Consider the following 22,682-nt stretch of genomic DNA (forward strand, 5'->3'; position numbering starts at 1 on the left):
CTACAAAAGCCTACAGAGCTAATCTGTAAGGACTTTTTATGCATTGTATTTTCATGTTAATGTACATGTTAAAGTAATGTAATACACCTCACTGTACTGATGAGATGGATTTTGCTTTACTAGTCTTCTAAAATATTACTCCATGTTATTTAAATGAGTGTTTAGAGTTCAATGGCTCCATCACACTACAAATTTTGTTCCAAATACAGTACATTTTGGACACAAAAAAAAATCATTCTTGTTTTATCACTTTAGGGAGAATCAGGAATACACCAGAGGCTGATGAGTCTCTAATTGACCCCAACATCTTGTCCTTAAATATCCTGTCTGCAGGGTATCGCCCTCCAGAGGGAGGTGATCGGTAAGTATTTTAATGGACATTTGGAGGCTACAAAAGTACGAGTATAGTATGAACAGAATGAATGTGGAATGTTAGCATTGGATGATGTGCATGACATGATACATAGAGAGACTCTATGGAAAGATTGTATATGTATGATTTTTGTCTCTTCGAATGAAAGAGAAGAAACTTAAGCATGACCTTCCCTCTCACCTGATCTCCCTTTGCTCCCTTACATGTCCAACTAACCCTAGCCACAATGCTCACAACTTTTACCTTCTTAGAGAAATGTACTTGTAATTTCCAACTACCTGGTCGATTATACTGACTCCCTTTGTCCCCCATTGTTCCCAGTCATTCCAAGCCTGACTCACAGCCTACCCTCTATCATGCTCACATCATTTCTAACTTCTTACTACTGTCCATAATCACCATTCTGTACTTTTCACTCCTGTCATTTGTAATCCCATATATTTCCTTCTAATTCATGTATCTTCTAAATTCCTCATTTTGGCACCTCTTAACCTCACTTAAGCACTTACCTTACTAGAAAATGGTTCTTATGCTCCCTATTTAGATTAAACAAGGGAGACAATAAAGATGAATTTACCTGTCCACTGGCTGAGCTGAAAATCTTTGGATGAATGTGTTGGGGACATTGGGGGCTGAGGTTTCCCATGCCCTGATGGAAACGCTAATGTCTCATTATTTGTGTTTCAGGCAGTTTCTTGATTCTGACACACCTAGGTATTTTATTTTTTTTATCATTCCTCAACCTGCTGTTCAGCTTAATTCCCTCTACCCGTATACTGTCCTTTCTTCCCTGATCTTCTTCTTCCCTCTGTACCACCCTCCACTGGCTGTTATTTTATTTTTTCTTTTGTTCCACCATTACATCAGGTTACGCAGTTCATTAATTACATCCTTCTCATCCCTACTTTTACCAATCTGGTCTTTCTAACCCTCCCCTGGTCCTGGGAAATGCTCCTTTTTCCATATAGGAAAATATGTATAACTATTGTCAAAGGCTTGGCACTCATGGGCTTTCAAACTAAAGAAAATCTGTACTGAGAAAAATATGGGGGCTTCTATTGTTGACCTCTTTCTGGAAACGCTAGTTGCCTAGCAGTGTTTGTTTTTTTAATTAATTTTTGAGTAATTTATGCAGAACGAGTAAGCAGTGAAGGTAAAGTAAATTTAGTTATTGGATCAACATGACAGCAAGGAAGTTTGCACTTTGAAAAGGAGTAGGTAAACAATAACTGCCTGCCTATTCAACTATATTATAACCCAGTATAGAAAATTAGTATAAGGTTCCTTTAAAGTTCTGCCAGATGGTTTTTAGATGTATAAATCAATTTTTAGGGATTAGGAAATCATTTCCTAAGCTTTTTTTATTTTTTGTTCAGGAAAATTTTCATATGTTTCTAAATGCTCAATGCAAACCTGTCATGACAAATATATATATATATATATATATATATATATATATATATATATATATATATATATATATATATATATATATATATATACATGTATATAATACTGTTGTCTGTGTCCCTTTTGGGAAGATATATCCTTACATTCTGTCCTGGTGACCAACATCTCTCATCATGAACACAAACAGTAATAAAACCTTCCACAATTTGTTCAAAAGTAGAGAAACTCATGTTTGGACATGATTGGGCTAACCAATTCTTATTATACTAATATTGAGAGCTAAGAATTGTAGGTAGTGGGAAGTTTTTTTTAGGCCCGAAGGGGGATGATGAAACCAAACACACCAAAATTTCTCCAAAATGTGTCAAAAATACAAATGTTCATCAAACACTAATGTGTTAATTCCAGTGTGAGCATTTATTGGTTGTAATTTTAACGTCCATGAGTGCCTGGCCTAATGCATGCAGAATGGAGAAGAAGAATTATAATTTATAGTTAACAATGGAACAATATTTTGTCATGTTATAGATAAGGGGATGTGTTTTTTAAGTGATAAACCAAACTGAAGTTTTGCAACACATGTCCCATTCTAAGATCCTTATAAAAGTAAGTTGATTAAGAAATAGGTACTTTAAAACAGTTCACAGTTGTCATTATTGATCCCACGTAAAATCTATTTTCTTTACTATTGACAAATAAATCCTAGAGCCCTGTGGGTTAGCTAACTTGCCCAGACAAAAATGTTTTTCGGATTTTGCTGTCAGTCAATGAAACATCAGACTGAGCCCTCTAAAAAGAAATGTAACTGCTCTGACCCATCACGTTTTATTGATCTCTATTAGGCGGTCGATAGAAAAGAGAGTAAAGAAAGGAACCTAGAGCACCGAAAGGAGTCTAGAGCTCCACTGTAAGACCTCATAATGTTCAAATTAAATATTTCATAGTTACATAGTTACACAGTTAAGTTAAAAAGGACAGAAATCTTTTGAATTTAACCAATAGAGAAACAAAAAAAACACAAGAAATAAATAGAAAGCCTAGCTCCACAGTTGATCCAAAGGAAGGAAATAAAACCTTTATCAAACATGGTCCAATTTGCTCCACCGGTTATATATATATATATATATATATATATATATATATATATATATATATATATATAATGACTTTACATTCCTTTTGAACAATTTACTGCTCAACGTTAATTGCTACCTCAGTTACATATACAATCAAATCACAAACACAAATACATAACACCTTTAAAAAATATAAAGTCATATTATTGGGGGATCACCAGAAATAAATACATATCTATATAAACATAGGTTCTTGCAAAATCTCTTAATATGCTCAGATATGCTTATTATACACACCAAATTAAGCCATAGCATAATTATCTCACACCTGCGATTGAATCATCAATGTTAGCATATAGCAGAGGTTCCCAAACTTATTTGGCCTACGCCCCCTTTTCATAAAAAAAATTACTCAGCACCCCCCCCCCCCCCCCCTCAAAAATCTACCTTTAAGAAACAAACAGAAAGATGCAGTGACAAATTTGTGTTATTTTATGTATCTATATTTCTACCTACATCCTAAGGGAAAGATAAAAGGAAATATATTTACCCAATCTTCCGCACAAGTCCCTGCAGCTCTTGCACCTCCCGCACTCTAGCAGTCATTGGTCCTGACATCATCAAGCCCAGAGCACCATCCATAGCCCTGCTCTAAATGTGAGGATGCTAGAAAAAGTCCACCTCTAGATCTTGGGGGAGCGCTGTTCGCCGGGGGAGCGGAGGTTTGGGTAAGTATAGGGGTTTCTCCTCTGCCCTGGACAAAACAAGCACACTTAATCTTTGCTGTCCGTGGACTTGACCACTGATTTGTTATAACTTGCATTTTGTGTGTTTATTTGGATAATAAATTAATCACTATGACTTTAATTATTTTACATAACAGATGAAACATGTATGAAAGTTTTTCAATAATGTATTTTCTTCTCTTCTTTCTTTATGGTTTCCCTGCCCCCTAATATTTATTCAAACCCCCCTCCTCAATTGCACCTGAGGCCACTTTCATCCCTGGATCATTGGGGGTGATATTGCCCACTTTGCGAAGCACTGGTATATACTGTCCACTAACTGAGCACACAGGTCTACGTCTCCATAAATGATGTATTTGGAACTTTAGATCATGCCTGCCTTACCTTGTCTTCCATCCAAAAGAGAACACCCAGCCAAATTCCCTTGTCTTCATCATTCAATTTCTCAGAATATTGGGTAATCTAACCTGATGATTTGTTTAATACATCTGAAGATAAGGTTCCAACAGGATTGGATAACAATATGGTCTAACCACATGAGGTGGAAGGAGCAAGACAAGTCACAGCCTGAACAAAATCTGGCCTAGAGCATAAAGCTGGTTTCTTCTGTGGTAAAACTTATCAAGAACTAAAGAACTAATGAGAGGATATCGTACCTTTTTGTTTGTCTGCTAGTTTAGAACAAAACTCTCTTTCCAGTGCAGTAGGTATCTATGAAACCAAGGATAATCAAGGAAAATCAAGCATTTTCAGATAAGGGAGACAGTGTCAGGAATCAGCAGTAGGGATGGCCAGATTTACAAGGCGACACATTTAGGAGACTGAGAACAGACTGTGTATGCTTTAAGTAAGATTTAGTTACAGTGAAACAAAATCCATTCAAACACCAGCACACAGCAAACATAAAAATATAAGTGAATGAAAAACCAAGTGACAGAATACCTAACTAATCAATGTAACAAACAGAAAGCCTAACTAACCACTAACTATATACAGTGAGTGAGTGAAGAACTTATATAGCGCAGCACATGCAAATTAAATCGCCTCTGGGCACTCGTTGTTCCTGTCTCTTTTGATATAAAAAGAGATGAGTTTTGATCTTTCTTCTAAAGGTCAAGTGATTCTCCTCCAACCAAATGCTGGTTGGTAAAGCATTCCATAGTCTGGGACTTTGGAGCGCAAATCTTCGCTCTCCTTTGGACTTGTATTTGGCTTTGGGTATCTGGAGTAGATTTTGGTTGGTGGATCACAGAACGCGATTGAGGTTGTGAGCTTTGATTTTTTCGCATAGATATTGGGGGGCCTTCCCATGGATGCACTTATGTATCAGACAGAGTGCTTTAAAAGTAATTATATCTTTTACTGGCAACCAGTGAAGGGTTCTCAGCGAAGGTGAGATTGATTCCCAGGGTTTTATCCCAGTCACCAGTCTGGCGGCTGAGTTTTGAACGACTTGCAGACAAGTGATTTGGTACTTTGGGAGTCCGAGGTAGAGGGTATTAGCATAGTCCAGTCTGGAGTTCACAATTGTTCCCACCACGACCGCTATGTCTTCTTTGGGAATGAAAGGAGTAAGTCTGCGTAGTAGGCGCAGCAGATGGTGAGATCCGCTGACTACTGACCCAATTTGTGCATCCATTGTCATGTGGGTGTCAAAGATGACCCCGAGACTTTTGACTTTGGTGCTAGGGGTGATGATTTGGCCCAGAATGGGCGGGGGTGTCCAGGGAGTAGCTGGTTGATTCTTACGACTGGCGTGTAACAGAAGAAGTTCTGTTTTCGCCCCGTTGAGTTTAAGATAACTCTTTGTCATCCAGTTTTCTATCAAAGAGAGGCATTTCTCTAGACCGAGATGATGATCCTTTTTATTGCAGATGCGAAAATACAGTTGTGTGTCATCTGCATAGGAGTGATAAAGTAGTTTTTGGGTGCTGATGATTTCAAAGAGGGGGCGAAGATAAATGTTGCACAGTACCGGCGACAGGGGGGATCCTTGAGGGACCCCGCATGACACTGTGCGTTTTTCAGAAGTGAATGGACCAAGTTTCACTGTTTGTGATCGGTTTTCCAGAAAGGAGGAGAACCAAGATAAATCACCTTCCGTGACTCTGGCTACTTCAACTAGCCGAGTCAGTAAAAGTTTGTGGTCTACTGTGTCAAATGCTGTGCTTAGGTCCAACAGAACCAGAAGACATGATTCTCCTTCGTCTGCAGCCTCGAGAGCATCGTCCCATATTTTGAGCAGTGCTGTCTCCGTCCCATGCCCGGGACGGAAACCCGATTGAAAAGGATCGAGCAGATTATGGGTATCCAGATGCTGTTGCAGCTGTTGTACCACTGCTTTCTCCATTACCTTGGAGAGGACATTCAAGCCTGTTATGGGACGACGATGTTCAGGGGCTTTGGGGTCGAGGGTGGGTTTCTTTAAGATAGGCTTAATTGTGCCCTGTTTCAACAGGGTGGGTACTATGCCTTCCTTAAATGATCTATTTAATAGCTGCGTGATAGGTGGTGCCAGAATATCGGCGCATTCCTTCAGCAGTTTGGTGGGGATAATGTCATTGGGCGCCGTGCTATTAGGCAAGGAGTCAATGATGTTTTTGGTAGTTTCAATGGAGATGGGTTTTAGGACAAACCTCGTTGACTGCGACCAACTTTTGTAAGAGTTGGGTGTGGGACTTGGGGGAGGATTGAGGGAGGTACCGTTTTGCTGAATGCTTTCCCGGATCCCCTCAATTTTGTTAATGAAATAATCCGATAATTCATTGCAAAATTCTTGTGTGTCAGAGTTGGGGGCTTCCAAACAGACCGGATTCATGGTCTGGGTGACAAGCTTGAACAGTTCGCGAGGGCGATTTAGGGCATCAGAGATGATGTAGGAAAAATGATTTTTTTTGGCCTTAAAAATTTCTTTGTGGTATTTTTTTGTTACTACCTTATAGGTGGTATGGTTTTCATCTGTGGCGCTTCTTTTCCAAGCTGCTTCAGCTCTTCTGCGCTCTTGCTTTATCAATGCCAGCTGGTCGTTAAACCAGCCGGCGTTGTTTTTCCGAATGCAAGTTTTGCGTTTCGGAGCTACTACGTCGGCTGACTGTAGTAACGCTGCGTTTATGGCATCCAGGATTTCAGTGGCTGATTGGTGAGATTGGATTGTTTTTATTTTGTTCCCCAATGTTGTTTTGAAGAGTTCTGAATGGAGCTTCTTCTGAGATCTTGTCCAGTGCGTAGTCACTGGTTTGGATGTTTTTGTTGAAGGGGCGTTTTACAATACATAAAAAATGAGGACGACAGAAAAGCAGGAGAAAACTGGAGGTACAGAAGATGGGAATTAAACAAACTGGGATCAGGAACAAGGGGTGCAGGTACAGGGCTGTAGGTACAGAGCAGGAGCAGGATCAGGATCAATGGCAAACAGAATCTGGCAGCAGCAAAATTCTGGAGTGACAGGCACTAGTAGGGGAAGACCTAAACACCCTCTCAGCAGCCAGCATCAGGTGGGAACAGATTTGTGGGATCTGCTGGCTGCTGGCAACTACCCACTGGTGGACACCGAAACTAACAACCTTCCAATCTGTGAAGAACAGTGCCACCATATTAGTGTATAAGCCTGGGTTTGTTTCCTGCTAGATGAAGAAGTACAACGTTTACATTTAGCCGAAGAATCTAGGCAGGGATAGTAGTTCAATTTTTCTGTAGAACAGTATGCTAGAAAGTATATTGATTGAAGAAGGACTTCAGGCGTTGTCCAGGAGTGATATAAAGTTATGCTTACAGAGTGGGGTAGTAATAGAGTTTATGTGGATGCCCAATTTTTTATTTTTCCATTGCAGTGGGAAGTTTGAAATTGTATATATTTCTATAGAAGTATTTGTTTTCAAAATCTCAATTGTATCCATATAGATCCTAAAATAAAATAAGCAGTGAAAGGGGTCTTTCTGTGTGGCTATATAAAGATGAATACATAATGTGAGTATGTATCAATGCTGTGTTCTAAATAATCAAGGAGGATGTTTTTTTTCTTCAAATAGAACATCACACACATTCCAGTGAGATGACATAATAACACATGTGAGAGGAGACACACATATAGATCTTAAAGGGGTTGTAAAGGAAAAAAAAAATTCATACTAAGCATCCTTTACCTGCAGACATTCCTCTTTTCACTTCCTCATTGTTCGTTTTTGCTCAGAAGTTGCTCTATTTCTTCTCTGTTCTGTTCACTTCCTGCTTGTCTGATTTTACTGACCACCGTGAAGGGAGGCTTTACTGCGGTGGTCAGTAACGTGCTCACCCCCTCCTGGGAACTACATCTGTGTGGCAGGATGCTCTCTACGTGTTAGAGACTTCAAGGAGGTGTGAATTACTGGGTGTGCCGCAATTCATACTGGGAAATGTAGTTCTTACATGAACGAGCGATGCAAACCAGGAAGTGAATGAGAGAACAGAAACTAGAATGCCGGAGGTAATATAGATGAAGGAATTTAATAGGTATTTACTCAATTTTTAACAGAATCATTACACTATTCTGTCTGTCTACCTTGCAAACATTAATTTTAGGCAAAAAAAAAAAAAATTCTTTACAACTCCTTTAACTTCTAACCCCCTTTTGGTGCTTCTTTCTTTTATAAATGTTTTGATGTTTTTATAAACTAAGATTTAAACAGCAGTGAAAAATTACAAAAAGACAGATCTTACCTGGCTGAAGATAGCCAGTTACATGATCAGTACTTTTGAGTCCTCATGACATTTTGGATAAAGTAAAATGTGCAACATAAAACATCCGGACATATAAGAGGAGACCAAGAACTGTGTGCACAACTGATGGACACTATACACTGATGGGTAGCAAAATGGTAGCATATCTGATTTGCCTTTTCGAGCAATTCAAGAAACTTTGCAAGAACGTATGTTTATTATTATTACATATTAATTTTTGGAGTAGGGCCAGAGACAACCCAGCCATTAGTTCACATTTTGACTCAAGCTACCTACCCCATTGCTTGTTAAAATATTAAAATAAAGTGGATGTTTTCCACCACCATGTTCATAGATGGCCAAATCAGTACAGATTTTTGTATAGTGCTTGAATTGTGGCCCTAGTCACAAACAAATTAATGTATATAGGTGACTATACGTAGTACATTGTAACATTTATATGGTACTACATACGGTTGTATATTGTAATAGTGACTCATGTGAAATCGTTGGGCATTAAATATAAGAATAATGTCATTGGAGCCTAGTGAATTCTCAGGCAGCTGAATATTGCTTTAATGCACTGGCTTAGTTATGTCAGTAGTCCCTGGTGGCAAATTGTCAGGGTTCTGTCAGTTGTGATTCTTCTCCCTCCATGCATTGCATTACATGACCCTCCCATGCCCCACCATTGATTTGTACTGGCACTCACACTCTCTCACTCTATATTTGGGGCTCCCACCTTCAGCAGCCACTCCGTACTGGGCACCAGGTACTCACTTCTGTTATTCTGCCCTTCTTGCCATTGTCTGTCTCTTCTCCACCTTACGTGCTTACATTCTTGTTAATGTTACCCCCTTCCACAATGCCTGTTCACTGACTAGATGTTTTTTGGTGTATAATAAATCTGCCACTGCATAATATTGTTATAGTTTCTTGTCTGCATTACTAGTTTTAACAGTGCTATGCTACTCACCTTAGAGTTCATAATACTTTTGTGCAGCTGAAGAATATAATGTTTATTTTGCACCTTACTTAGGCCTGGACATCTACATATCCCCTATTTCCCAATGCATTCCATCTCTTGACTTCCATAGTGTCATAATCTGCCATTTCTAGAGTCCTTGTTTTTAGTACCTCAGTCTAATGCATTCTTGTCATCCACCTTTTCACCACCTTCCAACCCTGAATAAGGTCATGATCTGGCCCCTCCATCCCTTATGTTTTCCCATCTGCTCTGTTCTATTCTTCATCTCCCCTCTTCTTTCTGCCTCTTCTTTTATTGTTTTACGAGTTAATGTTTATTATTGTGGAGTTCTACAGTTGTATACTGATACACATGCATTAGATGTTCATAGAGCTTGTTCTAATAGAAATAAAACTCCATAGCTGACAGGCAGGTTTTGACTTCCAATTTTTGTCTGAGCTTAAAGAACAAATATTGGAGTCTAAGAAATATATATTTTTTAAACACCAGCCCTCTAAATGCTTTCCGGTGCCAAGTGCAAATTTAGGGACATTCTAAGGAATGGCAGTCCTCATAGTGTTTTATAGCAGAAGTTTCTATACGATATTTTGGACCTAAAAGCGCATAACCCTTGACTTTCTTAGTCTTACCCAAGATAGGCACTTCCTCCAAAGAACATTCTATAGCTTACCTGGGGCTTTATCAAAGCAGAACATTGTAGATTGACTATTATAATGTCCTGCTTTTGTGATGATAACAGAAAATATGTAGCTTACTAACTATACCAAGAACAGCTGGCTGTTGGCTTTTCTTGTCCTTAGGCTCTTGCCTATCATGATGCCTGTTAAACCTGGGCCCAGTGCCATTTGTTAAACAAACTTAATTAACAATGCTGTATTAGAATGTAGGATTAGAATGTTTATTTTGCAACCTTAATTTTGACTATGCCATTTCCTACTCATATTTGAAACTGAAATTATGCCACTTCCTTAAAATATACAAGGATTTTCCTGGAAAGCAAAGGGCTGCCATAAGCAGATTTTTGTGTGTGTATCAATATACAGTACATTTATTGGTTGATCTGTGTGTAATAACTGTTTGGTGTATACCGAATAGCAGTATTCTGCTCAAAACTCTGTTTACTATAAGTCAGTTTAATACAGTGGGAGTAAAAATACTGTGCACTCACCCTTACCTCAATTTTATCTCAGCAACTATGCAATATCAAAAAATTATATTCAGTACATGTATATGTAATACACAGCAATATTTAACCAAATCTAATAAAAACCTTACACTTTATACCCAAAGATAAATTATTGCATGTATATCCCAAAGTATCACATAAAGAAATAAGCTCCCATATAGAAAACATGCACCCTTATAAAATATGATCAAACTCTCTTATCAATAAATAATACAATAATAAAAATATGATATAATATTAATAAGAATATATTGAAAATTATAATAACATCTATCATTATTATTTATTTAATTGTGTAGTATTATTATTATTATCATATTTTAGTGGTGATTGGTTTGTATATGAGATCTTATTTGTATATATGTTATTTTAGGATATACGATGTACGTGTACTTCTCAGTTTTGGGGTTTGAGGATTTTATTAGATAGTAGTGCATGTTGCAAATACATGGTTTAATATAGTGCTATTAATCTACAACATGACAGTATTCTTTATGGAATGTTAAATAATATATTCTAGTGCTTTCCTAAAAGAAAAACCTTCTTATCTGGAGCTTTGCTTACCATCATTTTTGGGTTAAGCCACACATTTAGTAGTTGGCCCAATATCTGAAAGTGATGCAACCAATCTGAGTACTGCTTGTTATAGTCAGGCGGGTCATTTTATCCATCAGGAAAAATGAGCACACACTAATAACAAAAGTACTTAATGTACTTTATGGGCCATACCTTAGTGTCACCCACACTGGCAGGCAAAATGAGGGCCAATGGATGACTGATGTCTCATGTTCTGTCATTACCAGATCATGGGCAGCCTTAAATACTTTTATTATTGTCATAATTGTTTTTAGGAATATGCTTTACAGTGTCAATTTAAATGGGCTTTCTCAAAGGTAATTTTAGTCTAATCAATAGTACAAGTTAGTTATTCTTCTGGGAAGCCAACAAAATTGGGGCTGAAAATGTGAATGCTACAAAAAAAAGCTAGATTTTATTTCTGCCACTATATCTGGGTGATTATCTCCAGCATGGTGATACAATATATATATACATTATAGTAAACAGAGTCTAGTGTTCGTGTGATGTGTAATTCCCAGTGTAATGTGTGTGTTTTATGTGTATCTGAGATATGTGCATATAGAGTATATTAAATAATTTCCTATCATGGCAGGACATTCTTTCACTTTGAAGTGGCATGGGACAGCTCTATGCACAACTCTATACTGCTGAATCGTGTCACTCCATATAGAGAGAAGATATACATGACGCTGTCTGCATATGTGGAGGTGAGACTTGAAAAACCAATACCAGCATTACAATACATATGTGTGCTGCACAAATTATGGAATACAGTATATCACAACCCAACCAATAAATCTGTTTATGTGGGCCCCCAGTAGGTTAGGTCAGTGGTCATCAACCCTGTCCTCAGGGCCCACTAACAGGCCAGGTTTGCAAGATAACTGAAATACATCACAGGTGATATCATTTGCTGCTCAGTGACTGCAGTAATCTAGTCTGCATCTCCCCAAGGTAATACATAAAACCTGGCCTGTTAGTGGGTCCTGAGGACAGGGTTGATGACCACTGGGTTAGGTAATGGTGTTGGTGACCAGATAAGTTGGATTCAAAAAGTTTTCCAGTGATCAGTTGGGATCTCCCACTAACAACTATAAAGGTTATTTAGTTCAGTCCTGCTGGTAGCCATAGCTTTTTGGGGCTAATAAATATGTACATTGACCCCCGGGTCCCCTTAAGGCTGAGCATGTTGGCTCCATGCAAAGTTAAACTGCAAAATGACCATGGAATAATCTGTATTAATGAATGTGTTTTTTTTATTGTGAGGTGGGCCACCATTGGGTCATATTGTAATTTAGAATCTACAGTGTATTCAAGTATCTTACAATCTGTCCTAAAAAAAAAATTTTTTACCCACAGCTGGAGAACTGCACTCAGCCAGCTGTGATCACCAAAGACTTCTGTATGGTCTTTTATTCTCGAGATGCCAAACTACCTGCTTGTCGCTCTATTCGAAACTTATTTGGTACAGGGAGCCTGCGAGCTTCTGAGAGGTGAGTTCAGGGTGTACAAGTTCTTAAATGTTGCATTGTAAATATGTTGCGGACACTGTCTGTGCCCAGAAAAGAAGCCCGGGTAGGTAAAAATTGTCTATTTTCTTTTACGTACAAAATCAGAGTTTCTATACGAATTATGGCAAAAACTTCTTAACCTCAATTTGTTTGTGGCTAGCAGCTCAGCAGATCTCATACTAACTTTTCAAATGCACTAGCCCTTCTCTCAAATGCCAGATGGCCATTCTGGGTCTGTTGTCCTTCTGTAGTATAGATCAGAAGAATCCTAAATCAGTTCCAAGAGCAAAAGTTAGTTACACCAATTATGCTGACTGGAAGTGGCAGTACGATCATAAAATAATTTAGTTCATATTATATGCTTTTCTAAAGAATTGGGTTTAGGTGTTGAGTTGTTTGGAGAATGCTGGATGGCATTGGAAGAGAGTTCTTCGGAAGATAAAAAGAGAAGAGTGAAGGATATGAGATGTCCATAGTTTGTTTGTGGGATGATATCAGGAAATAAGAGATGAAATTATTGTAGAGAACATTGTGGGTCTGCTTCTTGGTCTACATTTTGTTTTAGGCTGTAAATTTCTAATACATTTTGAAAAATTACACCAATTGAGAATTTATGTCTGCAATTTAAATGACAGTAGTGATTTCCTTTGTATAGTAACCGAGTGACAGGCGTGTATGAGCTCAGTCTTTGTCGAGTTGCAGAGGCCAGCAGTCCTGGTGAGTTGCTTCTTTATATTATTACTATTCTATTACTATTCTATTCTATTACTATTATTATTATTGTTAAATTATACTTGCCAAGCACACTTACAGCTATCATATTCTCATTCAATGTTTTTCCATTTTATGTACAAGTTGATAAACATATAATTTTACCTGTCACGTTCACACAAAGAGGAAGCTGCTTGGGCTTAGCTAGTTTAATTTTATTCATTAGGACCCTTGAGCCCTGGTTCATATTTGTGAGATTTGACATATCAAATTGCTTGTCAAATCGGCGGCAATTGCCATCAATGTGGCACCACACCGATTTCAAAAGGTAGTTTCTGTACTACTTTTTGCGATTTTGGGATGCAATTTCCATTGACATTTGTGCAGAAACCCAGATGTACTGTACTAAAATCGCAGCCGAAATCAGGACTGACATGCAGGAGTGAAAGTGTGCGAATTCAGCTGAACTTGCATGGCTTTATTCCCGCGGCTCAGTGTGAACCTGGGCTTAATATTAATTATAGTTGTCAACATGCAAGGACTAATAGGTACACTTACAATATAATAATTTTTAATAACATTTTCTAAAATCGGCTATAGACAAGCAGATACCTAGCTCATCAAAAATGGTGCATTATGGCAAATGCTTGAAATCAGGAACATCATTAGCTTTAATTGAGCCATTTGTCTGTGGAATATATTTTTTGTAAACCTCCTAAACCAATCATATGCACAAAATAATTATTTTGATTCAAGTATTTCAGCCTTCCCAGATAGCAAGCAATTGTGCTGCAAATTTGCTAAGCTATTGCTAGACTTGCAATTCCGCATTGCATGACTCCAGATCAACTTTCTTTGCAAACATTCTGCAAGTGTGCTGCAAGTTCTGGTTCAGTAATGTTGTGCAATAGTCATCCCACCACAGGGGTCACTGTGGCTGAATTTTCTTGCCGAAGATTTGCTGTTTCTGTAGCCTAACCACTGCAACTTTGCTCTTGCTAGAGGCTTGCCGTGCAAACTTGCTACAAATTGGGAAAGTGTCAATTAGAACTTGTGCTTAAAGTATTCTGCAAGTGTTCAATGAAAATGTGCAGCAAGTTAACAAACATACAATTCAACACTGCCACAAATCTGTGGCAAGTTATCCTTGCTATCTGGGTCATTCTTGCCTTACATGTATGGAAATAAATGAAAGTACAACTATAGACAAATCCTCTTTTTGTTTTCATTTTGGATAGAGTAAGGGAGGGTTATAACCGCTGGCAGTTTATTTTTTGCCATCTATGTATTGAGGGAGGGGGATCTATACTGCGGGAGGGGGTGTGTACTGAGGGAGGGGATCTATACTGTGGGAGGGGAGTCTGTACTTAGTCTATAGGGTGAATCTCCCAAACGGAGGCACAGACAGCAATAAAAACTTACAGGTGTTCTTATCCATCTCCATTCTATCCAAACTTAAAAAAGTTTTGCCTTTAACATATTATCTACTTTGAATATAAATAGCTGATCCAAGTGCTACACATGCTTGGACCACAACATACGATTTGCAGTGTTTGTAACTCTCGTTTGCCATCTCAAGATGAGATCTTGCTCAAAGACAGTAATTGCCAGACCTTATCTTTATTCTGGGGATATGTAGACTGCAGCTTGTGTACAATTCACTGGTTTTGGGTGCCCCTACCAAACTGGTTAGACATTTCTACCTAAAGCAGAAGTTGGGTTTGGAGTGCAACTGAGAGCTTCATTAAGGTTCAAGAACTTGCTTTCAGCTGATTTTCTACTCTTTAGGATCATGTGTGATATATTGAGAGAAAAAGAAAAGAAGCGTGATATTAAAGTATATGAAGTGTCTTGTGGAACTCGACATCCAATTAGATTACCATCTTTATTCTCTCATATACCTCTGGAAACAATTTTCTATGGCAACAAGTATTGTTCTCTCTTTTGTGTACAAGTTCCCTTCATCTCATCTTATCTATTTAACAACTAGTCTATAAATGTATGCTGTTTATTATTCTATAATGGCTTCCTAGGGATGCAGAGGAGACGCAGACGTGTATTGGACACATCTGTGGCATATGTACGGGGTGAAGAGAATCTTGCTGGTTGGAGGCCAAGGAGTGACAGCTTAATCCTCGATCATCAATGGGAGTTGGAGAAACTGAGTTTACTTCAGGAGGTATTTTTATCTGTTTTCCTTTGCCTTGAAGACCCATTTACACTTTTCCGTTCCAGTGTAGATTTCCCATCCATTGTGTTAAGGCAGAAAATTAATTTTGAATGTGCTGTCAACGTACAGGAATGGCCAAAAAAAATGACATGCAGCATTTCTTAGATAAAATGCACCACAATACATGTTTGCATTACTGTGCATTGTGGTGCTCTGCAACACGTGCATCGGAGCTGCATTACCTTGGTGCATTGGGGTGCCATTCAAGATGAAAGGCACCAAAACGCCTAGGGTAACAGGGCTGCTCCTCCATATATAGAGTACAGTGTGGGAGCATTTTCACTCTTGGCAGGAGCTGTGTTACTGACAGGACCACCAGGTGAAAACAAAGCAAAAATAGCCTTAACATTCATTGGCTGGTCATGATGACATATAAGTTCTGATGTCAGAATGTAAACTGAGCTGCGCTTCAGCAGATTGGTGTACTTTCCAATGCAGACTACAAGAAGGCAGGTAGATTTACTTTATTGCAGAAGAAACATTGCATGTCTCCTCTGCAATAAAGAGTCTGCTTGCTTGCAGTTTTTGTTCTGCTTTAAAGAAAGCTGCAGATTAAAACGATTGCAAATTAGCATCAGTTACAATTAATGTAATTTAATGATTAGGTTTATATCTACTGTTTTATTTTAAGAAAAGCCTGTGCTTGTTACAAAGCTCATTAGCTATACTTTTCCAGGTTGAGAGGACTCGACATTACTTGCTGCTACGGGAGAAATTGGAATCCATACTTAGGGGAGCCACAGATACTCTTACTCCTTCTCCAAGTGATGAAATGCCACCACTCAGCCCAACGTGCCAGCTCTTGCAGCTGACAGAGGAAGGCTCTCCACAAGCAGAGGAAAACCCTCTGGAGACTGCCAGTGAGAGACAAAAAGAGCTTGCCGCCAAGGTAAGTGGTTTTTGTTCTAAATAAAAAAAAAACTAAAATCTATCTTAGTCATTGCCTATTTATAGGCTGTATTTTATCTTTTGTCTCAGGTAAACTCTCCCCTAAATCCCCCAAACTTTGATTATCATTTAAATACGAGCATATGTATATGGTTGCTATGAGCCTATTATATGGTTGCTATGAAGTTTATATACATTACCAATTTGTAGAACTGTGTGCTTACTTGTTACGTAGAGAACATTTTGGGGTAATGTGGCTTTTCTTGTTCTGACTGCACCAAAGTTGGTTTTAGACTCTATGGATTGGGGCATGTGTAGGCCTTCTCGTGTTTTGGCCTATAGAGAGAACTTTGCAGACACCATTGGTAGCAGCTCAACGGTGAGAAAAGAGTAATCCTAAAATCATTTTTAATTTGTACATTCACTAAATCTCCATGCTGAGCCCTATAGTCCGTGGTATCTGTGCATCCCTGAAAGACATCGTACTCAGCCAAAAAAATGCTGTATAGTTTTTTGGCCTTGGTTGTTATGGCTGTGAAGGCTAACTACACAGTACCATCGTTCTTTATGCTGCTTTTTAAAATCACTGCACCAATGTATTGATATAGTGGTTATATGATGATTACTAATTAATTACTATTAATACTTAATTAATATTTAATTAATATTAATAATTATTAATATTATTATAAATACAATATTATAATAATAATTTTATATATATATATATATATATATATATATATAATAATAATCATAATATAATAATATTATTATAATACAATTATTAATATTTATAACTAATAATATAATAATTAATATTAATACTAATTAATACTAATTAATACTATTAATTACTATAATAAAGTTATTCGAGCAGCAACACAGTTGTTCCAGGGAGATACACTTATTGAGATACTTGCAACAGATGACAAAATCCAACAGAGTGAATAATACAATGAACAGCAGCCTTCAGAGTCGCATTCGTCCTAGCATATATTAGCCAGCATATTATAGACACTACAATACAGCATAATATGCACCTAAGTAGCTTCCATGCATTCAATAATATGTATAGTCTAGACCTGTGCTCTCATCTTGAAGAACTAAAAAATTAATTACTGCCAGCTCAAATTGTCCCCTGAAATACTAGTCTGACAGTGGGGTTGCTAGGTCAACCCAAAATACTTTTTGTTTTTATTGTCAATCAAGGTGAAAAGACTCTACTTGCAATTTCTGGCAATAACCTCACATTAGTGTTTACCAGGTAAACAAGCCACCATTTCCCAATTTCCCATGAATACCCCCTCAAGTCTAATTAACATCAATAAATACTTTTTGTACTATTCCTTTCAAGTCTGATCAGGCCAAATTACATTTTTCTTAGGGTAACTGCTTTGGCCATTTTGATATATAAAATGCAACCTGCCTGCCATCTTTGTTAGGCCATAAAGCATAGCCTACAGTACACACCTATGTACATATTCTAAAACAATGGGCGTATGTATACATATATAGAATACCCTACATAAATCGGCCAATACAACTCCCAAAGGAGCTGCTGGAAATTGCCCAGGTTCTTTTCCCAGTACATTGCCTCACAACCAGGAACATGATCACAGTCACGTTTTGCCTCAAACAGTCTAAGGGTGTTCTTTCTGTTTTTATTTTTGAAATAACTGGGATAGGGTGAGAAACTCCAAAAATGAGAATTATGGACAAGTTGAGGACAGTAAACTCCTTTCTGAAAAGCAAAAGCAGAAGTTCTTGCAATAGCTCTGTGGACTTGTCTTGTAGTAGAAGCAGTTGAAAGCAGACTAGATAGATAGCTAGATAGACTAAGCCCTTCAGGACACCAGCCAATGTCCCCTTTAGGCAAACACACAGCTCACTCTCTTGCACAAGAGGGATAACAGCAGCCCAAAAGTCTCTAAGATCTCTCACAGCAGTCTGTGCACACAAATGGCCAGGGGAAGTTGGTTGCCTCTTTCCAGCATCCATGCGACATCTTTGTCCTGTGATTCCAGACCAGATCTTCAGACAACAGCCCTTCACTCAGCTCTCTGTAGCTTCAGCATCCAGGTCTCAGGTTGCCCACCTGAGGCCTCACGAACAGCAAGCACATGGCAGCACTGCCCTGGAGGGCAGTGAGCCCTCCAGGCTGTGTTTCTCTCATCAAAGAAAAAGACCCAGCAGCTCTCTGTCTTAGAGTACTTTACATATTCCCAGCAGCCTTCAGGGCCATTCTCCCTGGGATTGACCAGGGCTATATAAATATTCATGCTGCTATTTGCATTGCTTGCTTCACACCTATGTTCCAGAGAGTTCTACAGTTCTCTGGAAAGCAGGGGAAACAGTCAAAACTAGCAGCAGCTGAAACAACGAGCAGACCTAACTAATCACATGCAGCTGCACTGATTACAGTAGGTAAACTCAATTTACCTAACAAAAACCCAGCTCCAGTGAACACAGTGAGCCAGCACTAAATGTAATCCTGGCACCTATCTAGACGAGTGCTACATACAATATGTCATGAGAAAAAACACTGGAACTGCCAACTCTAATCTAGTTCATTGGCTGTCATGGTGATCCATTGAACTCAAGTATTTTCAGAGCTGCTGTCCCAGAACAAACATATACAGATTAAGAGTTCAGACTTTATTTTCTGTACTGTATACCTGTTCTTAGTGAAAGACAGTATTTAAAATGATATTAAAGTCAGATTTGTTTTTTGTTTTAATAACAAACATGTTATACTTACCTGCTCTTGCAGCCCAGATCCTCTTTTTCTCGGGTCCTCATCTGGTGCTCCTGCTTGTTATGGGGGCAACTGAGCAGGCTCGCTCCTGAGCCGCTGCGCTGTGTGTCCATTCAATGCATAGAATGCATGAAGATAAAAAACCTTGAGCCTTTACAACCACTTTTAGCCAGATTAAGCAAGGCAAAAATAATTTTGTAAAGGAGATGTCTGCAATAGAGTTTTACAATTTTCCTTCAGGATACAAATATTGTACCTTTTCTAGATGTTCTCTATTGCCCTTGTGTCAGTAATACTCATTGTCATTGGTTGAATAAGAGGTTTGTAGGATTTTGTACATTGATTCAATTAATGGATTTATTAATTTTACAGTGTCTCCGCCTGCTCACCCACACGTTTAACAGAGAGTACACCTACAGTCATGTGTGTGTGAGCGCCAGTGAGAGCAAGGTAAGTCTCAAATTTCCAATCTGAGTACTGATTGTTTTAGTGTAGGGGTCCTCAAACTTTCTAAACAAAGGGGCAGTTTACTGTCCTTCAGACTTTAGGGGGGCCAGACTGTGGCCAGCGGGAGTAGAAAATGCCCCGGCTTCACAGACAATGTTTGAGGCTTGGTTTTCAGTACGTGTAAAACAATTACATAACACCAGTGGTCAGTTGGAGGAGAAACAGTTCCCCATCGATGGTATCAATGGGAAAAATAATGCCCAATTGTTTAATAGTAATGGGCTGAATTATGCCCCATTGTTGGTGTCAGTGGGAGGAATAGTGCTCCATCATTGGTGTCAGTAGGAGGAATAGTGCCCTGTATCAGTGAAAGGAACAATGCCTCAAGGGCTGGATAAATGCAATAAAAGAACTGCAGTATGGAGACCACTGTTCTAGAGGGTGGGAGCATTTTAAGCCAGTATGTACATATAAACTCTTAAGGCGTCAGCATACCAAGACATTTTGAACAATTTCATGCTCCCAACTTTGTCGGAACAGTTTGGGGATGGCCCCTTCCTGTTCCAACATGACTGCTCACCAGTGCACAAAGGCAAGAGGGCTACCTCTCCAAGATAATCTCTCTCTCAATCTGTTCTAAGATGACCCACCAGGTCTCCCCATCGAGTGTCCCAAAATCCTTTTTCCATCCTTTCCTACCAGGTAGAGGAAGATTGCCTAGAAATCCATCCAGCAGTAGTTTATAAAGAGAGGAGGTCCTTTCTTGTCTGTAGCAGAGGATGTAACTGATCCATAAGTGGGGTAAAGATAACTCTTAAATGAAACTGTTTGCCTGCCCTGGGCTGAAAGGGCATGTCGAAACTGTAGGTACTAAAAAAAACTGTGGGAAGGAATGCCAAAGTCCTGCTGTAGGTCCTGAAAGGATTTTAATTGGTCCCACAAAAATAATTGATGGAGGAACTGATTTCTCCCTGTTGATAACAACACCAGAAAAGGACCAAATGGCACTATACTGGACATAAGGGAGGATAAAGGGCTATTAGTATCCCCTAAAAAGTTCAGTGCGTCAACAGCATAGAGGGATATTTTATCCTTCCTCTCACCCCTCCAAAATCCAGATATAGAAGTAGACTGTTGAATGGCTGCTGCAAGCGGAGGGAAAAGTGGACACTCCTGCCGAGCTCCCCTATAAAAAAAGAATGGGGAAGAGTGGGATCCATTAACTAGCATGGTAGCCTTGGGGGTGGAGTACAATAATTTTATCCAGCCAATACAATGACTCCCAAGGCCAAATAGGTTCAATACATCCCAAAGATAGGGCCACTCCGCACTATCAAATGCTTTGGCCGGGTCAGCAGAGAGAACGGCCCTATACCATATTATTCGATGGTAGCTGTTAAGAAAAAGCCTGACTGATCCAGATACACCAAATGCTGCATAACTTTCCTAAGTCTAGTTGCTAACACTTTTGCCAACAGCTTGACTTCTGAGTTTAATAATGAGATGGGGTGGTATGACTCAGGGGTAAAGACTGTTTTTCCCTGGTTTGAGCAAAACAATGATACTAGCTATAATCATGGAGTATGGGAGTTGTTTCATCTCAAAAGGTGCGTTCAGAACCTCCAATCTTCTCCATATTTGACTTAAAATATATAAAGATATTTCTTTGTGTACCAAAATTCCAGGTGCGACCAGCAAAAATCAATCATTGCTTCTCTCAGACAAGGGAATTTCTCAACATCAGTAGACATACAGGATGCCTATCTGCACATTCCCATCTTCCCTCTACATCAGTGGTCTCCAAACTGTTACCGGAGAGACAGATGCCACCATTTGCTAGCCTTTTACCAGCCCTTGGGGCACTATTCCTCACAATAATATGAGGCACTATTCCTCCTAATTACACCAACAGTGGGTCACTATTCCTGCCACTGACACTACTGATAGGGAAACTAATCCTCCCACTAATATCAATGATGGGGCACTATTCCTCGCACTGACACTAACAATAGGGCACTATTTCTCCACTGACACCAATGAGGAAGCACTATTCCTCCCACTAATACCAATGATGATATTCTTCTTGTGATCACCAATCCTGAGGCAATGTTTATTCTCACTGACGCTGGGTCTGGGACATTTTCTACCCCCATTGGCCACAGTATGGCCCCCCTGTAGTCTTAAGGACAGTAAACTGGCCCCATGTTTGAAAAGTTTGGAGATCCCTGCTCTACATCAATGCTTTTTGTGTTTTGCTATGGGAGACCAACACTCCAATTTGTAACACTACTATTCAGACTCTCCTCTGAACCCCAGAAGTTTAAAGTGTTTGTCCTGCTTGATGGTCTTCTGCAAGAACCTTGTATGCCAATGTCCAAAGAATGACCCAGTTCCTTTAAACTTTTGTAATAATTAACTTTCCAAAGAATGCCCTTCAGTCCCCACACCATCTGGAGTCTAATCTTGGACACTTTTTTCCATGATTTTCCAGAATTTTCCTTGCCCTTAAGTTCCCACACATGAAATATCACATTGAACAGGCACCCTTCAGGTCATTTTTGTATGAGGGTTTTTGCCATATTATTTATTTATTTATTAAAATGCTTATTGGGAGTGCAGTCATTACCAGAAGGCCTTGACGCGCTCATAGAACCAACATATACAAGTACAAAACACATCTCTCATTATTGGTAGCCTCATTCCAGGCAGTTCCCTTTGCCCAGTCACTGTCACTTTAACTCAACTTCTTATATAGTGGGACATGCGGGTCCGCTCTCCGGATTATCCTATGCATCTATCCAGCCAGACAAAGCTCTCCTGGCATAGTGGATCTCCAACTCTGCCCTGGAGTCAGGAAAGTAATTCCTTCCCATGCCCTGGAAGGTGGTAACAACAGATGCCAGTCTTACTCCCTAACTGTCCAGGGGACTTGGACCTCAGACTAGTTGAGACTTCTCATCAACATTTTGGAACTGAGAGCCATCAAATTATCTCTACAACACTGACCCTCCTTCTGCAAGATCACCCTGTCAGGGTGCAGTCAGGCAATTCATGAATTACAAGCCCTATGTCCTCTACTGTACA

At 39.1% G+C, this 22,682-nt stretch overlaps 1 protein-coding gene across 10 annotated transcripts in view; it reads left to right on the plus strand.

The window, feature by feature from the left end:
* The window catches only part of KIF1A (kinesin family member 1A), a 235,081-nt gene that overhangs the window by 201,583 nt on the left and 10,816 nt on the right, over positions 1-22,682 (plus strand). For 3 of the 10 annotated variants that reach the window (XM_040348935.1, XM_040348928.1, XM_040348933.1), the window contains 8 exons: positions 256-361; positions 1,061-1,087; positions 11,646-11,760; positions 12,413-12,546; positions 13,220-13,281; positions 15,309-15,454; positions 16,182-16,394; positions 19,524-19,601. In XM_040348935.1, the coding sequence (XP_040204869.1) occupies positions 256-361; positions 1,061-1,087; positions 11,646-11,760; positions 12,413-12,546; positions 13,220-13,281; positions 15,309-15,454; positions 16,182-16,394; positions 19,524-19,601 (881 nt within the window). Of the gene's footprint in view, positions 1-255; positions 362-1,060; positions 1,088-9,048; positions 9,073-11,645; positions 11,761-12,412; positions 12,547-13,219; positions 13,282-15,308; positions 15,455-16,181; positions 16,395-19,523; positions 19,602-22,682 lie in introns of all 10 variants that reach the window. The other 7 variants (XM_040348926.1, XM_040348931.1, XM_040348930.1 and 4 more) reach the window with 5 other exon arrangements.

The sequence above is a fragment of the Rana temporaria genome, chromosome 4, assembly GCF_905171775.1.
Source record: "Rana temporaria chromosome 4, aRanTem1.1, whole genome shotgun sequence".
Lineage (NCBI taxonomy): Eukaryota > Metazoa > Chordata > Amphibia > Anura > Ranidae > Rana > Rana temporaria.